Here is a 25,396-nt window from a genome sequence, read left to right on the forward strand (position 1 = left end):
GTGAGAAGGTTTTGCATATCTTGGATTTGCACAGACAGCTCAGGTATTATATGGATAAAACGAAGACCATAAGTTTGACCAGCTTTTTATTTCTTTTCATCTCATGACTCTGGGTTTAGCTGTTTCAAAGCAAACCATCTCCTCTTGGATAATTAAAGCCATTTCCTTTTGTTAGACTTTTCATGACAAGTGTCTGTCTACTTCAGTTAAAGCTCATTCCACTCAGACTGTTGCTTCTTCTGGTGCTTTCTTCAAAGGTTTGGACACTAATTCCATCCCTGAAGCTGCTACTTGGCACTCAGTGCATACCTTTACTAAGCATTATAAACTGGACATGGTTTCTAGAGCCAGAGTAAGTTTTGCTAGGGCTATCCTGCATGGGTTTGTTGAGGACTTTTCCCAGCCTTCCATCTCCCTTTCCTTTTTCTGAGCTTTTGTACTTTCCCTAAGGTGAAGAATACTGCAACAGTGATACAGAAGGACATGTTGCAGTTATGTAAAAATATAAATCATAACAGTACAGGTCCTTCTCTTCACTGTTGCAGTATTCTGTCTCTCCCTCCATCTCCCATTTTTCCTTTGGGTTTTCATTTTACTACCCTCCTGGCTAAAGATCCCAATTTTCCTTCTGCATTTTCTCCATATGGATGTGCATAGCCTCCTTTTTGTCCTATGGAGACTGTTCTCTACTGGGGCAGCTCGGTTCCGAGTAACTTTGTCCGTATATCACCTTTACGCCCTAATTCCTGTGTGGGGCAGCATACGTGTGATGTATGGTATATACAAGATCTAACGGCTTTGGTATACTGGACAGACATTGGGCTATCCTTGGCAGGAGATCCGTAAGATCAAGAATACTACAACAGTGAACAGAAGGACATCTGTGATGGTAAGATTGTACACAATTGTACTTTCTTTCTTCTTTTCACAATGGCTAAGGGCAATTACTACAAGCTTCCTCACAGAATGGACTTGCATCCCAGCCTTCAACTTCTTCAACCGACTACCTGGATGATAGAATTTTAGTTCCCTTTTTCTGAGGTCTTGCAACAGGTATTAAGGAAAGCAAAGAAATCTGTTACTAGAAAGTCATACGTGGGTAGGTGGAAAAAATTTTCTAGTTGGTGCTTAGACTAGAACCAGGATCATTTTAAGGCTCAGTCTCTTTTGATTTTACAGCATTTCTGTGAGTTATTATCCTCTGGCCTTTCTTACTCTTCTGTCAAGAATCACCTCTCAGCCATCTCTTCTCGTCTACCCTTATTCCCCCACTCTACAAGTGAAACAGGTTTTGAAAGGGGTTTTACATATTAGATCTACTGTAAGGCATATGGCTCCTTCTTGGGATATTAATTTTGTATTGGAAAAAAATAACACTGTTTTCTTTTGAACCTGTTTACAAGGTCGACTTGAAGTTCACATTTTGGAAAACAGTGTTACTCATTGCTCTGATGTCTGCAAGAAGACCATCTTGAGTTACAAGCACTTACGGCGAGTCATCCCCATCTCATTTTTCACAAAAATAGGGTAACGTTTAAAACAAATTCTGCACACTCTTGGGTATCCACAGGCAACTCAGATGCTACACCGACTGGTAAAAATTTCTATGAATTCTGATCAGCTATTTCCAATGAATGTAAGGAAAAGGGGCAATCAATGTCAGAACAGAATTTCTAAAAATGGTTGTTTCATCCTAATTCTCTTTGTTCTTCTCACCAGAGCAAGACACTTCCAGGCAAAGTCAGGGCCTATTCTACCAAGGCTCTGTCAACATCTATGGCTTTTTGAAAGGGGTGGACTATAGAAATATACTAGAGGGCAGAGGCAGCGACTTGTACACACCTTTGCTAAGCACTACAAACTGAATTCCTTTTCTAGGTCCAGGGCAGGCTTTGCTACGACTACTATCCTCGGGCTCCTGGACTCTTCTGATCCTTCTTCCTCCTCCCTTTCTTTCTAAGCTCTGGTAATCCTCCAATATAGCTTAAGGTTACTGCAACAGAGATCTAATAATGAACAGAGAACAGCTGTGCAAGTAAACTTACAGTAACAGATGTTCGAATAGATCACTGTTGCAGAAGTCGCACCATCCCTATACCCCCTCTTTTTCGCTAAATTTATGCCAGGGTATGAGAATTTTATTAGTACTCTTCCTATCTGGCAGGGATCTAGCCTCCTTCTTCTGAAACAAGAAAGCTCTTAAGATTCTGGCACCACAGACACTGATCTCATAATGCTTTCCTCAAGCTGTACCGTGTACAGGGTCGATGGAAGGTGCTTTGGAAGTTGGCCTGCGGGTCTAGTCCTTGGTGAGATGTCCCTTGTAGCTTAGGCTAAAGCAACAGTGATCTATTTGAACATTACAGTTATGGCATGTCTACTTACTCAGCTGTATTTTCCAGTTTCTGCTGAAGGGCAGGATGAAGCAGTTAGCATAAAGTTGCTACTGTCTTCAACAATATTTCTAGGGCTGATGAGACCCACAAATGTTGCCTTAAGAACTTGTATCATTTACCAGTTGTAACTGAAATACTGCATACTGCAAAGGAGATAAAGGACCCAGATGCTGGATATTTAGAAAAGGGAAGGAGCAAATATAGAAATAAATGTAATTTGTAAGAACAATACATGTACAATAATATTCAGAAGGAGAAGTGAAATTTAAGGGAAGGCAGGGATTGAGCAATTTATTTAACGTTGGAGTGAAAGAAATTCATTAAAACATATGTATACTACATGAAAATAAATGAAATTATTTTGTTTTCTTTTCTACTACTATGTATGTAGTTATGCCACTTTTTAAAAATGTCATGTTTAATAAACATGTTTAAAAAATTTTGTATCTACCCAAGGATATACTGAAAATATATACAGCTTAGAATGGAGGTCCTCCAACTTGATTGCAAACCCATGGACTGCATCAAGCAAAGGAAAATCTAGCACTTGGCATGGTAACTACTACCTCCTCAAGAGTTTGAAGTGTAGAAATACCTTTTTTCATGCACCTGTTTAAGTCTTTGGGATCTGAACTTTTTCCTGCTTCATGACTGTACCCGTGCAATCCTTGGTTCTCACTGTTTGGCTAACTTTTTGCACAAATGATATTCTTAAGAGCACAAATTACAGGTCAGGTGAAATTTAAGTGATAATCAGTCTGCAAACACAAAAGCATTCAAGCACATCAGTGCATTTTTTAATGTAACATCTGTAGCCTGCACAACACACACTGTACTTTGTGACTTTGTTTTTGAACTTAAAATGAAGCACTAATCAGAGACATTCTTATTACACACAGCAAATTTATCAATAAAATAATGTTCTTGAGAACACTACACTTGAATCTACACTTAACATTCAACATTACACCGTCCCTGTGCTGTATTATATTGGTACCATTCAGTCAATTGTGCTAAAGGCCTCTAACATTGTGCCATTCTGTCTTCAATGCTAAAACAGACGGATTACTCTGTGAGGTGCACTCTTTCTACATACGGCTGCAGAAACCAGTGTTTCCAGTCCAATATCTCCAGTTGATCAGATACATTTTTGCTGAGAGACAGACGTACCATTTCCCATGAACAGACCTGGCATAAAAACAAGTTTGGGATAATTGCATATTCCAAGATGCTGGAATGCTGGCTGTCTACAGATGAACTTTTGAACAGTTTTTAGTTACTTCAGTGTTCGTACTCTAAACACTTTTTTTCTCTCTCTCTCTCTTTTTTAAATATTCCTTCCATCCTCCCTGTTTCATTCATTCTAGCCGTCCCAAGGCCTCCACCTTCTGCCAGGTCTACCCACTCCTCTTTTCTTCTCTGGACTTCACTGAGTGAAGTGAGGCCAGTGTGGAGTGGTGTCAGCAACTGCTTCTTCCAACGAGGAGGGTTATTACGACCTACCCTTATTCTCCCATTCCTACTTTCGTCTGCAATATCCATAGGCTACTCCCCTCCATGGAGCACGCCTCCCCTCAGAGAGCATCTTTAACAAACACCCCCCCCCCCAATAATGGGCACACCTATTCCTGTCTGCCACAGCCTTAGGTGCCTAAGCCACAAACTGAACCAGAGTTGCCTGGGCCATAGTCTATGCTTATTCCCTCTATGGCACTACTCTAGCTACCCTCGAGTACTTATCATTTGCTTTACTTTTGAGTTATTTATTTCTGCATAACTGGTAAAACTTCACATTTCTGGAAGCACTAAAGATCATAGGTATTACCTAATTACTTGCCTTTGTTTGGTGCTCCTTTAGTTGCTATAAAACAAGTACCAAGTCTCTGGTTATTGTTTTTTTTTTTTGCAGTCTACTTCTTACAGCTGCTGCTGTATATCTTACATTTTGAATACGCTGGTACACTGTTGCAGTCCTTGCCAATAGTACTCACCTCCATGCATGTGGTCCCAATTTGTCATGCAGAAGATGCTACTATGAGGGGCACACTGGGGATGTTTTTTTGGGCGCCCTTAGAGATGTTCTGATGCAGCCGGGTTACCAAATTGTGCAGGAGTTAAAAGTTATTTTGTTTCCATCATAGTGGCGTGTTTGCTTGCATTTCCAAAACGTTGAATAACTTTGGATTTTATTCAGATCACTGGAAATTTGTCTTAAAGCATTTTGCATGGACCTAGTCATTTGGAAATTATCACTTTCCATCTTGCCTTTCAGTCTGGTACTACTGTTTATTTCTACATTTGTTGGTATTGTTCTCAGAGCTCTTGTATTTTAAATAACCATATATAACCTTTATAATTCTCATTTTTTTTAACTGCTTATATATTTTTTCACCCTGACAAGTGTAAGGTGCTTAGCATTTAAGCACTGCAGTAAATCTATGGTTGAAGTTGCCATAAGGAGCCCACAGCCATGCATGACAGTATTTCCAGCATACCGGCTCTTCTGAATTCCATAAATAGATAAAAGAATATTCCTGAGTGCAAAGGTAGTATATGATGCAACAAACCTACTGACTGGCATGACAAGTCTTCTGGGGGGCTCATGTTTATTTATTTGACATTTGATTACCAGGAAAGTCTGACTGAGTTGGTGCCCTTTTTCACTGGAGGCCCAGGGAGAAAAGCCCCAAAGTATTACAAAAACATTTTAAGAAAAACAGTTTTACAATTTTCAAAAATAATACAAACACATCTACGGTTTATATAATTATATCAAATTAGCCATGATGTGAAAACATTACAAGATGTATCTATTTTTAGCCAATGATTTATTTACAGAAATGTTTTCCAGTTTATAGAGAAATTAAAATGCAAGTTAGTATAATACCAACAGGAATTGCAATATGAAGTGAGATAAAAAAACAGGGTTATGGCATATTTGGAGAAAATTGGAGAGAGAAAGTGACTGAAGTAAAGAAAAGAGTGAGGAAGGGAGAGTAAGGAGATGTAAGGTATGCATAGGTACTTACTCATATTTATTGATAGAGTACCCTAGGTTTGAGCAAGAACAGAGCCAGATTTAGGCTACAGACTGACTTGGGTATATTTTAGAGTATCATGGTCTTTCCTCTGTGGAGGGAAAATGCCTTATTTGCAAATATTTACAGAAGTCCCTTTCAGGAACCTGAAATTTCTCCCTAGCTGCAAACAATTTAAGGCTTCCTTTCTATAAATCACTGATAACAGCAGTTGATTAATTGGAATATTTTGGTATATCAGGAAGTAAACCTTGGACAGTAGTTGCAAAATGACAAGGCCATGGATAGTCTTCAGGATTATCCTCAGCACTATTCTGCCATATTGAGTGAGGCTGACATTTTCCTTCTTTGTATTTTCATTCTACCATGGGCCCTAAAAGAGCCCTTTCATTCCAAGTCCCCCTCTAGTTTCTTCCAGGGAACCAATAAGAGTTGTTCAGCCACACTCCCCACACTGAAGCTTAGATGCCAGTAAGTACAATTCCAAGCCAGGCAATCCTAATCCTTTCCTCAACTATCTGAAAAGTAACTTACCAGTTTTGTTCTCTGCAGCTACCAGACATTATTTAAACATAATATCCACCCATTTCTGCAATCTATCTATTCTGGTCCCCATGGCAATGCCAAACAATGTACAGCAATTTTGGAAACCAACATTTTATAACTGTCCCTGCTCTATCAACAGTGACAGACATCCACAGCACAATGTGATCCACTAATATCTGAATCAAGAACTAAGGTACTCCATATTACTGTGTAAGTATGACTCCCAGGTATTTAAACACTGAAGTGAGCCATCTAAAGTTAAATCTCTATAGTGTAAATCTTAACTTCCCCAATGCAGGAAGTAGTTTCAACTCACAGTACTGAAGGCCTTTTCAGCATCTAGAGTTAAATATCAGGTTTGTGTGGACCGAGTTCTCCACTTTTTCAGTTAGAAGGAAAGTCGTTTGTATATTAATCTGCACAATTGCAGCCTTTGAACGCAGACTCCAATAAAGATTTTCTGATCCACATTCAACAATGAGACAGGCTATCAGTGGCATCATACTATCCTGAGGACGTAGCTTGTTTCAAGGTAAGCTGAACTCTATCACTGTCCCATACATCCCAAGGTGCCATCACTCATAAACCTTCAGTCCCTTTACAGAGATTCCAGCTGTATTTGACCTAATCTATTCAACCACATTGACAAGTTACGTTTTAGATACAGCAGCCTAAAAGGTCAGTTAGGGATATTCCAGCTTTAAGAATCATACAAGTGAATCAGATATATAAAATATTTGGCTTTCCACTGCTTGTTAGATTATTTGTTCATCCTTTTGGCTGAAGCTTGGTACTCTTCACCAAAACTGTTACTGTTCCAAAATGACAGACAAGAAAAGTGACAGCTGAATGACCAAAACACCTGGTGCTGTACTTTGTTCAGGCTGGGGTTATATTCTGCACTTCCTTACCAAAAATATACTCCGTACACAAAAACAATTAATTAAATTATCAGGCACTTGTCATAATGACAGTGTCTGAAACCCTACCCAAACATTTACCTTAATGTGAACATGAAACATTACAGAAAAGTTGGAAACATACCTCTCAACCTCTTAGCTTAAGAAATCTGGACAAAACCAAAAATAATGGAGGGACAAAGGCCCAAAATCATGACAAATTTTAAATATTACTCATAAACTACAAAGTGAACAACAGGTTTTGCATCAACATGCATTTTCTGAAAGATATCATGTCTGAAACCCAAATGTCTGTTATTATTTAGTGACTTTAATCGTTAATGATTTACTAGAAAACCAAAAAAATTACTAGGCACAGACCAAAAATATGAAGCAAAAATCTGAACAGTCTGTGAAGATCTGGACAGTTAAGAGGTACGGTTGGCAATGAACAAAATGCTAACACTGGGAAAGACTGTACTGCACAAAGTACATGTTTTCTTATGAATACTTACTAGGTCTGATTCAATACCATATTTGTTTTAAGTACTTAAGGATGTTAATATTTTAGCCATTTTTATACTTTAACACAAATTTGACACAGCTAACCAAATTCACTGTAATACCTAGATATGCAGTCACTATGGTACTTATTGAGGCAGATTTAATTACATTTATTCTTCCCCAATTCAAAAGGGTAATTTGCATCAGTAAGCAACAGCCTCTTAGCACCACTTCTGACAGAACTGTCACTACATTTTGGTTCCAAATAGATAGAATCTGTTTTACTAAAAATGCATGCCGTCAGTCTGCAACAATAAGCTCAGGGCATCTAATATACTAGAATCTCCTTAACATGGTCAGCATGCACTGATGACTAAATGGACCAACATTTGCTTCATGAAAGAAGCACTTAAAACTTAGTGTCCCAACAATAATAAGAGAAAAGATGTTCTGAATTCTCTTCTAACCTTGCTTCCCAACCCATGTGAATCTTAGTGATGACCTACTAACCACATGGAAATAATATGTTGTTTTAGTGATGACCTAACAAAAGATTGTTCAGCTGAGCTAACCAAACAGTGCTTTACAGACACTTCATTTTAACTTCTTACATCATCTAAAGGAGTTTAATGGCCGCGGTGGTGCAGCAGTTAGCATTGTTGCCTCACAGCAAGAGGTTCTCCTGTTCGATTCTCGGCTGGAGCACCTTCTGTGTGGAGTCTGGATGTCCTCTCCATGGTCAAGTGACGTTAAAGACATGCAGGTAGGTGCGTGAATGGGTGTGCCTTCCATGAAAGTTGGGCATTGGGCTGGCACCTTGGCACTGTAAAAATCCACTGCCAATCATTAGCGGACCGGAGTTCCGTTGTGGCGACCCCTAACCGGGAAAAGCCGAAAGACATTACATCATCTAAAGGAGTTCATAACCTAAGACTTAAACATTAAGGGGGTGTATGCCATGCAGCACCTTCAGTAACCTTTGACTAAATCAGTCACTGCTAAGAAGAAATGTTGTCAAGGCCAATGGACTGGGTATGGTAAAAATCACTCATCAATTCTGCACTTAAAAATTAAGAAACAGGAAACTCCTTTTAGCTCAAATCAGTGAATTTTATGGAGTCAAGGAGTATTACTATTAAAAATTATCTAGCTGTGTTAAATGTAGTTTTTTATTGTCAACGTTTTAAATATATGGAAGAATCTGTAGCCAGTTGTTAAATTTTCTCATTTTTTTTTTTTGTGGAACACATTTGTTATACCTTTATTATTAGGCAAACAAGACCATTATGTTTTAGGTTATGAACACTTTGAATGGGAAATGGAGTAGATGACTTCATAAACAGTTTGAGTAGGAAATGGGGTTACTTACTTCATGATAAGTCAGTTATTTATACACAAGTCTTGTGGACAATATCTTATTTCAGCATTATTTAATTTCACAGTACTGCAAGTCACCTAATGTAGTTCTGTTGCCAAGAAACATTGCTGTCCAAACTATAAAACCATAATCTCAATAGGTAAGTTAAAATCAGATGCCTCATCATAATCATTCCTCAGGCAGATGCCTTAGGGTACCAGTTCTAAAGAATCGGTCAGCTTGTGTTTCATACACTTAAAACCTTTAGGCATACAACTGGCACTCAAACAGTGTACTAACTCTGCAGCACTGCTATGTACCACATACATAGTTGATTACATAAAGTATTTCATTTATACCTGGCTTTCCATGGACTCACCCTTCACTCTTTTTTTAGTCTAAGAGGAGGAAACAGCAATCTTTAAGCATACAATTAGGATGTTTATGCTTAACTCTGATTTCCAACAGCATACATTTTTACAAATAAAATACAAAACTTTTTGGCATGTTAAACTCATTCCCTCATCTGCTTGCTGAAGAAGTATTCACTAAATGAAAGTACCCATCTATGAAAAACAAAAACAAGACATGATGCTTTTGCCAGAACTATCACAAAGCTTTCATTAGACTCAATCACTTTCTTTAAAAACTTGGAAAAAAATCCCAGAAGTCCCAGAGGAGATGCTCACAGATCGAAATCAATGATAAAAAAAGGATCAGCTGCACAAAAATCTCTGAAGACCTCCACTGAACAAGCCAAGTCAGTTAACTGGGGAAAGGATGCCTGACACTGCAGGAATTCTAACTTCTGTTGTAAAGCATTTGTTACTGCACTTATAGGTTCATAGATGTTTACTAGACTAACAACCACAAGGGCCTGTTTAAGCCTAGCCATGCATCCCAAATCTCTGACAAGTTCTGATACCCTTGATAAGTGTAAGCATGGGCCTGGGAGATGAACCATTTACAGGCTACCTGTTTGCATTAGAGAGACAGGTGTCAAAGCAGGATGAATTTCTGGTTCCCCATCCAATTGCCCAAGCTGCACTTGAATTGGGTTAGGGAGGAACTCTGCTTCACATGGATGGGGACCCTGTTCCATAGATGGTATGTTCCAGACCTTAAACTTGAGCTCAAAGCCAGTTTTTCTTACACTGGAATGGTTATTTTGCACTCTGGTGGGAGCAGAGAGCTAAATTCAAACCATCCAAGAGGGGAACTACTGGTCAATAGCTTATTGTGTTTTTAACTGATTGACCTCAGGGTTTAACTTTATAAAAGTCTTTCATCTTTCTTGTATAAAAGCCTTATGTTTTTTACAAGAGTGTGCTCAATTATTCAGAGCTTCCCTGTCCCTGGCTTGGACACCTGTGACTTGGATTGCTTCTAATACCATTTCTGTTTAATTTAGTATAGACTTGATTCAAATCTGCTGAATCTAAGCTGTTTGGCATACACTGAGCACTAAATCCAGCCATCCTACATTAGAGTGCCTCTCCTGCACCCTTGTGGCAGGGGTGTGCAGCACAGGACCCCTCTGAGTTGGGGAATGTTGGAATAGGGCTCAGTTTTGGGCTCTACCATTGGCTAGTTTGTGTTAAAACTGTTGTACTTCGCTTCTATTTAAGCACAGTGTTTGCAGATTTTTTGCCCACAGTTTGGCAGAGCTGCTCCAAGTTGGGCAAGCCATGAATCTAAACTAAATCCAAGGCATTATCTGTCAGCAACAAAAAACAAGTATATTTTAAGCTTGCTTTGCACTTGTAAAACTGTACTTTACCGATTTGCTGCTTCATTTCTTGCTGTTGCTGCTTTGATTGCTTTTTTTCTGCACCTGATCTCATACCATTTCTGTTTAATTTACCATTAGCTAGATTCAGATCGGATGAATCTAGGTTGTTTGGCATACATTGAGCACTAAATCCAGCCATCCTACATTAGGAAGGCTCTCCTACACCCTTATGGCAAGAGTGTGCAGCACAGGACCCCTCTTAGTTGGGGATTGCTGGAATAGGGCTCAGGTTTGGGCTCTACTATTGGCTAGTTTGTGTTAAAACTGTTGCACCTCACTTCTATTTAAGCACCATGTTTGTGCACTGCGCAACGGCATTTACTACTGCAATGTAGAAAAGCAAATGCTTAGAAAGAGAAATATTCATATACAGTTACATTATCTTCCGCCTTGATAGACCCTCAAAAAAGGTGGAGGGGTAGCTATACTTTACAGAGACCATCTTTCTCTATATCCCCTTCCATTCACCCCTTCTAGCTTTCACCCAGCTGAAATATTGTCAACTCTAATTTAAACAAACATAAAAAAAAATTGCCATTGTTTCCAAATATATATATATATATATATATATATATATATATATATATATATATATACCTCCTGGTAACAACATCTCTACCCTCAAACTTTTCTTTGCTTGGATCTCTCAGAACATCTCTTACAAAACCATCATACTAGATAATGTTAACATCGACTGGAACACTCTCTCCACTACCTCTATTATTAAACTTTGTAACTTCTCTCAACTCATTACCTCCCCCACTCGTATTAACCAACAATCCAATTCCAGCTCTACTCTGGACTGTATTATTACCTCCCACCCCAAGCACTACCACAACCCCTCCACTTTACCCGACTCATTTAGTGATCACCTACCTGTCACTATCCAGCGGCACTCCTCCCACCCACCTAGATCACAGACTTATAGAGACTGCCGAAACCTATCTAAGTTTGACGCAAACCTATTTAATCAAACTCTGTCTTCTATCAACTGGTCTTTCCTTCTTGACCTCCCCCTTGAAGAAGCTGTCCTGAATTTTAACTCTACATTTCTCAGCATTCTCAACTCTATGGCCCCCATCAGAAAAATAAGGGTTAAAGCTAACTATACTCCCTGGTTGACCAAAGACACCCTCTCCATCATGCAGAGAAGAGACAGTGCTTGGAAAACCTGGCATAAACACCGAACAACTACCAACTTCCAACTCTATAGAGAACTTAGAAATGTAACTAAAAAACAAATCAACCTAGACAAAAAAAATAATTCTGTCAGTCATCAAAAGAACCCTCACTCCAAACCCCCCAAAATTCTGGTCTACTATTAACAGGCTATTACACCCACGTAACTCATCTCCCCCTAACCACTCCCCTAACTCCACCTCTTGAGACTGCACGCTGTGAACACCTTTTTCATCAACTTCATACAGAATTTAATCAAACCTAATTGTAACTCTATCCCTGACATCAATCCCCCACCCTCCCTTACTACTCCTTTCTCCATCAAACCAATCCCTACTTCCTTTATTCGATCTCTACTTTTTAAACATAAACCCTGCTCCCCATCGGCTGACAACGTACCTCCCCTCTATCTCAAGTTAGCAGCATCCTGCATTGCCTATCCAGTCTCCATACTTATCAATCAGTCCATACAGGAATCCATTGTCCCCACCACCTGGAAAAAAGATTCTATGTTCTGCCACTGCACAAAGGCGGTAACTCCACTGACCCCTCTAATTTCAGACATATTGCTATTCTATCCCCCCTTTCTAAAATTCACTAAAGTGTATACACAAACAGCTAGTTACATATCTCATTCAAGAGAACCTCTTCACTCCCACTCAACACTGTTTCAGACCCCATAAAATCACTACCACTGCACTTTTATCCTTTACTCTTTCTATTTTCAATTCCCTTGACAATAACAGGTTAGTCTCTTGCCTATTCCTCAACCTCTATAAAGCCTTTGACACTGTATCCCATAATCTCCTTCTCTCCAAACTAGCTCACCTTAACCGCTGCAACTCTACTTTCACCTGGTTCTCTAGTTACTTATCTGATCATCCACAATCTGTCAAATGGCTCTCTGATACCTCCCCGTTCCACTTTGTTCGCACCAGGGTTCCCCAAGGCTCCATCCTGGGAACCCTCCTATTCAATATCTTTGCCAACAACCTTTTTTAGTCGTGCCCCCACTCCGCTTTCATACTATATGCTGATGACTCAATTATCATCTCTACATCTGATAATTTACCTCACCTAACCATCACTCAAAAATCTCTGCACTCAGTTGAAAAATGGCTCTCTTCCAATCAACCGCTGCTTAACCCAATTCAAAACTAAACCCCTACTTTTCCTTCCTAAACATTTCCAACACCTCAAACCCTCATTCTCTGTCTCCTCTCTCAACAACCACTTCTATCAAAGTCGAAACCCACACTAAACTCCTTGGGTTGTACATAGATGATGAACTCAAATTTGACATCCACATCAACAACTGTACTAAAAAGGCACACCAAAAGCTTGGCCTTCTGTATAGGAACAAAAAATTCTTAACTCCTGAATCTAAACTGTCCTTAGCTCAAGCTTACCTTCTTCCCACCTTACTATACACCTCCCCTATATTTACCGACCTCCAAAAGAATCTTTCCAACAAACTTGAACTCACTTATAATAAAATAGCCAGATTCACCAGTAATCTCCCCTATAGGTCTCATCACGGTCTTTCCTTAAAAAAAAAAAAAAAAAACTACACTGGCTGGAATTTCAACATCAACTCTTCCTCCCACAGCTCCACCTGGCCCACTCGCTCATTCACCAACCGTTAGTCTGCCCAATTCTGGTAAACATCATCTCCCCCTATATTCCTAATTCTACCTACTTAGCTCTGACCAACTCTTGCTACATACCTCAAAACCCAACAAATCCATTAGCAAAATACTATACAGTCACTTTGTCTCCTCTGCCTGGAACAAACTCCCTCTCAACATATACTCTCTTCATAACCCAACTAGTTTTAAAACAACATTAAAGGAATTTCTGCTAAACTCCTGGATCTGCTCCTGTAATGACCCCCCTGAATGTCTCCACCTCCATCTTCTCCCTCATCTCCCCCTCTTCCTCTTTCGTCCCCTTAACTAATGTCCCTTTCTTTTAGCGTGTCTTTACCCATCTCCTCATCCTATTACCTTAACCTATTACTGTCCCCCAGTAATTTCTCTCCTGTTCTCCTATCTCTTCTACACCTCCTGTCCCCAGTCCGTTCTTCAGCTAAACGATGGCTCGAATTCTTAAGCTGGCCTCCATGCTCCTTCACTTCTACTAATGCTACACCTTCACATGTTTGTATTTTGTTCTTTTGCTGTTACTATCTTGTATAATACACATTTCTGAACTATTACTTATTCCTGGTATCTCTATTTGCATGCTACAAACATTATTTGATGTACTTTTTTTTCCTATTCGATTTTTGCTATGTATAATGACAAATCATGTGCTACATGTCTTGCCTTTTTTCCCCATTCTATTTTATTTATTTATTTTTATTTTATTTTACATTTGTTGACCGGGCTAGACCGACTGGATATATGTCGATTTTCAGTAGAGGCCCGGGGAGAAAAGCTCCACTACAGCATTATTATAAATTGAAAACAAAAATAGTACGTAAGAATACATATTTTTAAAAAATTAATTTGACATAGAGACCAATAAAAGTGAATATACATTACATAAGAGAATACAAAAATGACATGTTTATAATAACAGGATTAATATGTGAAAAGGCAATATTAGAGAGTAAAACTGTCCTCTAATTTATGCAACCTGGAGCTTTTCTCCTCGGGTCTCTGCTGAAAAAGGGCACCCTGCCAGTGAGACTAACCCGGTTAACAAACATCAAATAAATAAAATAACAATAAATAAATTCCCTGGATAACTTCTAGAGGTTTACCAAAAGAGCAGAGACCTCACAAGTGCAAACCCTCTGTACACAATACAGTCCCAACAGAATCCACTACACATAAAAACAAACGTGTCAGTGTCTCATCCAATAAGCCCCTAAGGCAAAAGACCTCAAAACCAAATGTCTTGGTCATAGGTGACTCCATAGTGAGACACACAGATGTCCCCTCACCAGGCTGAACAAGAAGAAGGTCATGGTCAGCTGCCTAACAGGTGCCAGGATCCACCAAATGACGCATGCACTCAAGTCTCTCAACAACAAGCACTGTTATAACTCTGTCATAGTCCATGTTGGAATAAATGACTTGAGACATACCTCACTGGACTGTATGAAGACAGACATGACTGAGCTTTCAGATTACGTGACCCAGGCAGGTTATGTCCCTAGCCCTAAGCAGCATTCTACCTTCACCCAGGATAATGCCTCAATACAAACAAAAAAATGATCAACTTCAACAATTGGCTTAGCTTTTGGTGTCATTCTAGAGGGATCCAGTATTTATCAGCCTGGGATGATATGGTTGACAGACCATGCTCTTTGCTTTGCCAGAGATGATCTTCACCTGTCACCTCTTGGCTTTCGGTTACTGGAAAAGGTACTTGCCTCCCCCACAGTGCCTTTTTAGGTAATGTCATAAGAACAAAATTCCCAGAAACAAACTCAAGGTTATGCTGCTTAATGCTAGGAGTCAAAACCAGAAACTGCACTCACTGGAAGCACTTCTGACATGGTTCAAGGCTGCAGAGAGCACCTTGGCCCTGCAAGGCTACAATGCCTCACACACATTCAGACTGCGAAAGAACATGAAAAAACAAAAGGAGGAGGTGTATCCATCTTCATTAAAGACAAATACACCTCAAGACTGGTTAAACAGTACAACTCCCTAGAGTTATTCCAAGTCCAACTAACTGCTAACTGTAGGAAAGACCCCCCCCCCCATGTCATTGTTAGCTATAGGTCCTCCACCATGAATAACTATCCTTCCGTCGACTGGGAAACATATATGAGCACAAATATGCTTGCCCTAAGGTTCCTGGACGTTAACAAAAATGCACTGGAACAGATAGAGCCCCTGGGGAGGTTCAGACTAATGTCCTTAACCTAGTACTCTCCATGTGTGGGACCCTCCCTGGTAAAGTCCGACCATAAATCGTTCTCGTTCAAAGTAACGATCATATCTGACCCCCATTCAGGAGCAAAAAGGTTAAAACATTTCTACAAACCAAACTATAGCCTCCTAAGCAATGGCATAAACAGTTTCAAACCACTGACAACAATGACTCCTATACTGAAGTGTAGAGAAATGCCCTGTATAAACACCTATACAAATGTATTGACTACGCTGTACCTGAACGGATCAAAACAGGGTCCTCACGAAAAAACAAGCCGCCTTGGTTGACATCTAGCATAAATAGATTATACAACAACAGAAAGAAACTGCTGACAAAGAACAAGAGGGTACAATCTCAGCAGAAGTAGATCATCATCAACAGCTTGAACCAGCAAATTAGACACCTTGTAAAGTCCTCCAAATCTAATTACGAAACTAGATTAGCATCCCTAGCTAAGGATAATCACAAGCCATTCTTTAGCTGTGTCCGAAATCCAAAAGAGAAGGCCCAGCTATGTGCTGAATTAGTAGTCAATGGCACCATTCATATTGTACCTGAGGACTTCGCCAACCTGCTAGCAGGTAAGTTTGATGAAAACTTCACCACCCCTCCGTCTCCACCAGTCATACCTCAAAGAAACCTGTCACCAGTCCTCTACCTAGCATCTCCAAAGAGCAGGTTATAACTGTACTCTCCAAGGCCAAAAACACAGCCTCTATGGGACCGGATAACATCCCAGGCTGCTTACTAAATGGTCTAAAACAGGAGCTAGCGGAACCACTGGGAACTCTCTTCAACCACAGTGTAATTACTGGCTTTGTCCCAGCAGAGTGGAAAACAGCAACCGTAATCCCCTTGCACAAAGGTGGCCCCTCAACTGACTCTGGGAACTAGAGACCCATGAGCCTAATCAGCCTCATCTGTAAGGCCATGGAGAGAATCATCATGGACATTATCAAAAGGATATAGGAGACCTTCAAACTCCTGACCCGACCCAGTTTGGATTCGTTAAGGGCAGATCATGTCTGTTAAACCTGGTGGACTTCTTTAAGACTGTCACTAAACCCCTGGATGAAGGCAAAACAGTACATACTGCCTACCTCGACTTAGCCAAGGCCTTTAACACAATCCACCACTCAGGCATCATTGAGAAACTCACCCAGCTGGGGATTAACCCATATTTCATTAGATGGGTAGCCAACTGGCTCACTGACAAAAAACATACAGTCTAAGTTGGGGATTCCATCTCTACCAGCAGACCTGTAACCAGTGATGATCTACAGGGCTCTGTGCTGGACCCCCTATTGTTTGGTATCTATTTCTCAGAAAACCAGGTGAAAATATATGGCCTGTGGCTTACCAAGTTTGCAGATGACTGCAAACTGGGTGCAATCACTGAACCCCCAATAATGTCAACATACTGCAAAATGGGTTTACACAGATAAATGATTGGTGCCAAATCCATGGACTTAACACAAAAAATGCATTACCATCCCCAATGGCAAAGAAGTTCATGCAAATTATGATATTAATAATACCCCCCCAAGTTCTAACCCAGTAGTGAGAGATCGGTAACGCAGGTTCACAGCAACCTCAACTTTGATAATCACGTGAAGGCCTTCTGCATCTATAAGGGCATAGCATCCATGGCTAAGGAGGTTATTTATAACTCACCTGTACTCAACCCTCATTAGACCAATACTAGAGTACAATGCTCCCTTCTGTATGTACCTCAACAGGCACCTACAGCAGCTGGACAAACCTCAGAGATTTTTCACCAAGAAAATTCAAAGCCTTCAACACATGACCTACATGGACAGACTAAAGGCCCTGTCACTGTACTCTGTACCATACAGACTGCTTAGAGGCGACTTGTGCCCAGCCTAAAGAGCAGTCTCAAACCCTGCCTTAATGGAAATGCTGCACATCAAATAGGACAAGATTCACTCACCCTAGGGACCTTAACCTAGCCTATGACATTAACAGGAAGATTCACTCACCCTGGGGACCTTAACCTAGCCTATGGCATTAATAGGATATGCTGGAGAGACAGATATGTCTCCCAGAGGTTGCCACTCCTCTGGAACAAACTCTAAATTCACATAAAACAGAGTTCCTCATTGACCCTATTTAAGCATAACTTGGACAAACTGGATGGGAACCCATAAATTTATCCTGGTGGTTTCATCTATGTCCCTCTTGGACAGGGGCAGCAGGTGCTGATTTTAGATTTAAAATTGCTAATATATATACTTTACATCTTAGTCTATAAAGGAACAAGGGTATAACGTGGCTAGGCTTGTTAGGGCCCTAGGGCCAATAGCCTAGTCATCTCCTATGATCCTATGAAAGATTTTTGTTCAAACGTTGATAGACAATAATATACTTATCTCATCAGACTAACCTATATACAGTTCCCAATATTAATGTTCATCAGGGCATGTAAATGAAAAACTAGGAGCTGCAATACTCCACCTCCTGTGTAGTATATCATATGTTTACTTTGAAGATAGGTACAAATAACAATGGAAATAAAACAAAATCGTATACAGAGAGCAGATGCATAAAGGTCTTGATCAGAAAAAGGCATGCATCACTAAGCAACATATCTGTCAACAAACTTTCCCTTATGAAGGTACCATAAGAGAGGTGTAAATATATGTACATTTTTAATAAACATTTCATTCTTAGTACCTCACAAGACTGGGGTTAAACACAAATTTTATGTGAATCTGCAGATTTCTTCAGGTACCTTGATAAAGAGCGTTCTGCATACATCTTTGTATAGACGTTTCTGTCTTAAAACAGCTTGCATGCTGATATCTAAGAGCTATTACACTTCTTTTCATCTCCAAACCCTACATGGCTTCCCTCTGGCCCTACAGCCATTTAATGTAGCTGCAACACTGTTTAGCTTATGTGTTCCTAAATCCCTCCGTTAAGGCAAAAAGACCCGTGTTCTGTATCTTCCTCTTGCCTCAGTTACAACAGCTCCCCAACAGCAACCAACTGTCCTTTTTTGGGGGGGGGGGCTTTGCCCCCCAGCACCATATTTTTGCCTTTGTCGCAGATTCTTCAGCAAGTACTGTGCCAGGTATGCCCCCACTAACCACTATCAAATTGGCACCATGCATGTTGGCTATATACTATCCACTATCAAGTGTGTGATATGCAAGAAGTGCATAGGTCTCAACTTTTTTGGTCAGGAGTTCTGAGCAAAGCCAAAAATAACGGAGTACAAAGGCCAAAAAAACAAAAACAAAAGACAGTTTTTAAAAATTATTCTAATTTACTTATCAGTGACTGTTGAGAAGTATGGTGGGGAACAACATGCCGTATCGTAAAACCTATAAATGGAAGCGCAGCTCTCAACTATCCCATACCTCTCAACTGTCCAGGTTTTCACCAAATGCACCGATTTTTGTGTCATACTTAAAAATTATTCTAATTTACTTATCAGTGACTGTTGTGAAATATGGCGGGGAACAACATGCCTTATTGTAAACCTGCAAATGGAAGCGCAGCTCTCAACTATCCCATACCTCTCAACTGTCCAAATTTTCACAGAATGCCCCGATTTTTGTGTCATATTTAAAAAAATTATTCTAATTTACTTATCAGTGACTGTTGAGAAGTATGGCGAGGAACAACATGTCATATCATAAAACCTGTAAATGGAAGCGTAGCTCAAATATCCCATACCTCTCACTGTACAAATTTTCACAGAATGCCCAGATTTTTGTGTCGCATTTTGGTCTGTTTCTTATAAAAAATTGGGGTTTTCTAGCAAATCAGTGAGGACTGAAGTCAGTAAATAGTGACAGGCATTTGTCTTTCAGACTTCATAGCCTTCAGAAAATGCAAGCCAGTGCAAAACCTATCACTCTATGGACCTTCTAAGTTTATAAAAGCAATATTTAAAATCTGTCCCCTTTTTTTTTGGGGGGGGGGGGTCTTTGTCCCACAATTACTTTTGTCCAATTACGATAAGAGGTTGAAATTTATGAAGAGAAGTGCAACATACAATGGAATGACTGCCGGGGCACACACACATATGTTTAAGGGGTGTGATGATAGTGTGAAATACTAAGGAAAACAGTGGCTTCCGAGACTAAAAATGACGTCCTAATGTGTATTGTAGATGAGGGTTACGGCCCAGCAACCCTCCGCACTAACAAACATCTGCCAATGTATCGTCTACAACTGCCAGGACGTCAGACCATTTTATTATCAATATATGGCTGGCATTTCAATATTAAGTAATAAAACATACACAGCCTAGAAGCAAAAACATGCTTTACTATGTCACCATGAAGTCACCTGCTGTTTTCTGGTACTTGCTCTTCAGTTGTAAAACCGTAGCACTACACACCTAAGGAACTATAAATGATTCGTTACTTTTAGTTTAAAAGTCAACTACGTATTAAAATAATACCTTGTAAAACAGTTCATTAATAAACAAAAAATATTTATACGAGCTAACTATGTTTTGCCATTATGGGCAACATAAGAGTCGTTAACACGAAACAACAGGCAGTACCAGGTCTCAGAAAACACAGGAACTATCGAGACCGAAAATAGTAGCTGTGCTTTCGCCAGTTTCCACTGGTATCGGCAATAAACGGGCCCATTACATCCTCAGAGGGCAACAGCGACACTGTTTATGTCCAAAAAATACTTGTCACTCATGCCATTTCACCCACATACCTTGCAACCCCTCCTCTTGTTGCCTCTGCCTTTCGTCAGACATTTTTGAATCTCCGTACACGAAGACGACACCTCCGACTTATTTTATACCCGTTTAAAGTTTTGGTTTAATGTAACACGATGATTTTTACAGTACAACAAATTCTATGTCGCAATGTGATCTTAGACACTTGGAGAAAACAATAACAATGCAGTCCTGGCGGGTGGGCAAAACTCAAGGAGCAACTATTTCTATTGGACAATGTCTGACCAGCCCCCCAGTAAACTCAAAATTCTGAATGGTCAGTTAGCTCGATCCAGCAGTTTTCCCCTCCCCATCATCTTTGCAATCTGTCAACAAAGTCAGGAAAACAGAACGTGTGTGTGTGTGTGTGTGTGTGTGTGTGTGTGAACATGCACACACACGTATATATCTACATACCTATACCTTCATCTATCTATATATAAATATTATATACACATACTCGTACTACATGTACACACACACACACATATATATATATATATATATATATATAAATATATATATATATATATATATATATATATATATATATGTATATATAAATAATTTATATATATATTAGGGTTACCACCTGTCCCACTTTGGGAGGGACAGTTCCTCTTTGGGCAGTTGTGTCCTGACAAAAAATATTAAAAATGGCAAATGTCCTGAGATTGTAGGACATAATTATGTCCTATATTGTATGTAATAGTTGCATAACACAGTTATTCTGTATCTAAAATACCTAAATGTTATAGGAAACAGAATAAGCAACTAAAATTCTACAAGAATAAGCTAGTATGTAGGCAAAAAATTTAAGTTCTATCCTTTGTACTGACTGTGGGTATGTGTTGGCTTGTAAAATCTGATGTTTGTCCTGAAAATGTCCCACTTTGGCCATTTGAAAAGGTGGCAACTCTCTCTCTCTCTATATATATATATATAATATATATATATACATATATATATATATATACATATATATATATATATAGTACCAAAAACGTCCAGCACTGGAAATAATAAAAATAACAGCCGTTTGGGAGAAAAAAGGCTGCCCCACAGACCGGTTTCGCTCCAACTGAGCGTCATCAGTATATATATATATATGGTACTTGCGTATTATCGCTACCACATTTCAGTACTCGCAGAAATCGTTAGGTTTGTGTGAAATGAGGTCTGCTAAGAAGGGGTGTATAAAGTGTTCACAGAAACATAGTAATTTCTTTCGAGTACTGAAACTATTGTTTGTGATTGTTTGTTTACATTGGAAGAGGAATAAGGTGAGAATCTGTCTTGCCTGGTAACGGCCTTTTCAGCCTTATAAGAAAAAGTGCTGCTTCTCACTCCTCATCAAACTAATGCAACTCAGCACCTTCTTCACCAAAAGGCAACCTATTCCATTTCAATTATGTTTAGGTTTACACACTGCAAGGGGAGATTGCTACATTTGGGACGTGTGTGAATCATTCAGCATGTGGGGCACCTGTTGGTAGTACTGTAAGTGGATGCTGCAGCTACATAACTTCACATGATCAGAAGTATCCGTGTGAGGCGGGATAACCAATTAACACCCCTGGACGAGGAGTCCCGCTGGGGAAAAAGACATCAGTCCCTGAGGAGTCAGTGTCTCCTTAGTCAGTATTTCTTGCAGGCACCTTTGTCTTGGATGAGTACTGACCCTGAACAGTCAGACAAAATATTCCTGAGCAACCACCCTTTGCTGATGCTGTAATCAGCAAAGCAGGATTTGCGATACAGTGTGGCACTGTGGAGTTCACTGAAATAATGCCACACGTCGCCCACGAGTACAAAATTTGAAGGTTTTTCCTCTCCCTGCCTCAAACCATCGGGGACACATAAGTACTTACTTGCATACACACCCCTTTAAAGGTTAACAAGCCTGTTTACGGAGAACCGCAATGAAGTATGCCAGTTCTGAAATGTGGTTGTGATAATACGTAAGTACCATACACACACACACACACACACACACATATATATATATATATATATATATATATATATATATATATATATACATATATACATATATAATATGGTACTTTCCTGTTAAACCCCTACCACGCGTCTGGGACCCGGACTAGCGTGTCTCGCCCTGAATGTTACAAAAACAATAATTTACTTTTTTTTCTAATAAATGGCTCCTTGCTTTCTCAAGTCTTGTCATTGCATTTGCCTAAGTGCACAGAGTTACATCAAATCTAATGTATATCGCAATGCATTAAAGAAAGTAAAATACTCATGTATTATGCTTGGAAATAGTTTTCACTGATTAAAATACTAGCAAGTAAAATATTTCAAAAGTCTTCAGTCAAAACAGGTAATATCTGAGTTGTCTACGGACACAGAACAGTATTAGCGGAGTCATGTGCTTTGCCTAAGGGACCCAATTCGGTACTTTTCGCTGTTGGTTTCTGCCTCATTGGCCACGTGACTGTGAAATATTTCTTTATGCACAGCGTTAATGACAAGGTAGTGTGCATGTAAACATGGGTGACTAAGGGGACCCACATAATGTAGTTAATTTATGTAATAAAACTGGAGTTTGCTGAGAGGCAGAATGGGATTTTCTAATATCAAGTTTAGAACTCAAAAGCAACGGCTGTGTATGAGTACAGTTAGAAACCTCGGTTCATCTGTGCCTGAATAAATAACATCCATCTCCATTTGACAGCCAGTCCCCTACTGCTTGATTTGTTAGCCTTATCAACAGAAAAGGTGGAATCTAGTTTCTGTAGTCCATTTCATACTTTTCTACCATTATTTGTCATGGAGCTCAGTAAATTCTAGTCACTAAAATAAAGTACACACAAGTCTGGGTCCAAAGATGCGTGGTAGGGGTTTAACAGAAAAGTAACACACACATATATATATATATATATATATATATATATATGTATATATTTATATATATATATTTTTATACATATATATATATTTATATACATATATATATATATTTATATATATATATATATATATATATATATATTTATATATATATATATATATATATATATATATATATATATATATATATATATTTATATACATATATATATATATATATATATATATATATATATATATATATAAATCTAAATATATATATATATATAAACAAAATATATATATATGTATGTGCGTGCGTGTGTGTGTGTGTGTGTGTGTGTGTATATATATATATATATAAATATATATGTGTGTATATATATATATATATAAATATATATATATATATATATATATATATGTATAAATATATATATATATATATTTATATATATATATATATATATATATATTTATTTTTATATATTTATACATATATATTTATATATATATATATATATATATATATATGCAAAGTAAAGGTGGAGTTTTCTGAGATGGTCAGTGTAGGGCATCTGTTTGAGGCCAGTAATCCTCTTTGATAGGTACTTCTGTGGCCTTTCCAGCTGCTGCAGATGTCTTGTGAGGTACATTCCAAAAGGGGCATTGTACTCTATAATGAGTCTAATGATTGCCGAGTAGAGGGGAACAATTACCTCTTTTTTTCTGGATGAGAACCCTTTTGTGATGAGGTGTGCCACATAGAAGGATTTCCTGACTACTGTGGCAATGTGATTATCAAAGGAGCGAGTACTGTCCACCTGGGTCCCAAGGTCTCTTATCAAACATTCGGCATTAAGTAGACTGCCGTTTATGTAGTAGTTCATGGGTACAGAGTTTTTACCAAAGGGGATGACAATGCACTTTTTGGCATTGAGCTTGCGGCCATGCCTCTGACACCAAGCATCTGTCTTAGTGAGGCCCTTCTGTAGGATGTCCACATCATTTGGGGACTCGACTATTGCAGTCATCTGCAAACTTCATTAGCCAGAGGCCTTCTGTGTTAGTCTGTACTTCAGAAAAGTAGATACCAAACAGGAGTGGTCCCAGGACTAAACCCTGTGGTACTCCACTTGTCACTGGTTTGAAGTCAGATTTGGAGTCTGCAACTTTTACAGTGTGGGTTCTGTCAGTGAGCCAGTTGGCAACCCATCTTGTGATGTAGGGATTTATACCTAGAGCAGATCTGGGTGTTGCCATTGAGATTCTTGACATAGCTATAGAATGCTTTGTGGTTGCCCTTAGAATCAGTGGTGATTTTGTTTTCGTAGCTAGCTTTGGAGGATCTTATAAGGGATGTCTACTTCTTACTGAGGCTGAACAGGGAGCTCCTCCACTCATGGGATTTTACTCTCTTTTGCAACAGTTTCTTTCTTCTATTGCAGAGTTTGTTTATGGCAGGAGACCACCAGATTGGCTTCCTTTTTTTGGAGGATAGTGTCTTGGTTATGTTTGAGATAGCACAATCCATGCACTTGTGTAAGTGCTTATAGAGTGCATTTGTGTAGGATTAATCAGTCGTAACTGTATTGTCCATCTGCATGGGTGTCATGAAGTTCGCCACTTCTGTCTTAAGAAGCATGAAGTTGGCTTTGGAGACATTTTTTACCATGGTTTCCTTAATGGTGGGTGGGGATGGGATGTGGATATCTAGGGTAATTAGCTTATGGTTGGATCTGACCAACGAGGAGTTGATTTCAGGTGCGGAACACCGGTCACTCATGTTGGTAATGACTAGGTCTAGGATACTGTTTCCCCTGGTGGGGGTGTGGATAAGTTGATCCAGGGCATTGGAATTTATGAATTCCAGAAAGCATTGAGTGAAGGAGTTGGTACATGAGTAGTTTTCCCATTTAATGGTGGGGTAGTTGAAATCGCCCATTATTGGGGTGTTTGGTTGAACCCTAATATTTTCTAGTATATAAAGAAAAGAGGAGTGGGAATCCTGGGGCACAGTGGGGGATCTGTAGCAAGCTACAATTTGGATTGCAGTTTTGCCCAGAGTTAGTTGCACTTGGATAACCTCGGATGCATAATGCTGCGCAACTAGCCTGGAGGTGTGGATATCCTTAATGAATATGGACACACCTCCGCCTTTGGTGTTCTGGTCCAGGTTAGATGGCCAAAAAGTGTGGTATGAGTTATAGCCTGGTAATGCAGGGGTGCT

General features: G+C 39.3%; 1 protein-coding gene across 3 annotated transcripts in view; it reads right to left on the reverse strand.

The window, feature by feature from the left end:
- Window positions 1-20,534, reverse strand: part of BNIP3 (BCL2 interacting protein 3) — a 317,078-nt gene extending 296,544 nt beyond the window's left edge. For 2 of the 3 annotated variants that reach the window (XM_044056808.1, XM_044056807.1), the window contains exon 1: window positions 3,798-3,953. In XM_044056808.1, coding sequence (XP_043912743.1) covers window positions 3,798-3,938 — 141 coding nt within the window. In that variant the 5' untranslated portion in view covers window positions 3,939-3,953. Of the gene's footprint in view, window positions 1-3,797; window positions 3,954-20,309 lie in introns of those variants that run through there. The other variant, XM_044056809.1, reaches the window with a different exon arrangement.
- Window positions 20,535-25,396: the final 4,862 nt, after the last annotated feature.

Source organism: Protopterus annectens, chromosome 14.part0, assembly GCF_019279795.1.
Source record: "Protopterus annectens isolate FY-2018-M chromosome 14.part0, PAN1.0, whole genome shotgun sequence".
Classification (NCBI taxonomy): Eukaryota; Metazoa; Chordata; order Ceratodontiformes; family Protopteridae; genus Protopterus; species Protopterus annectens.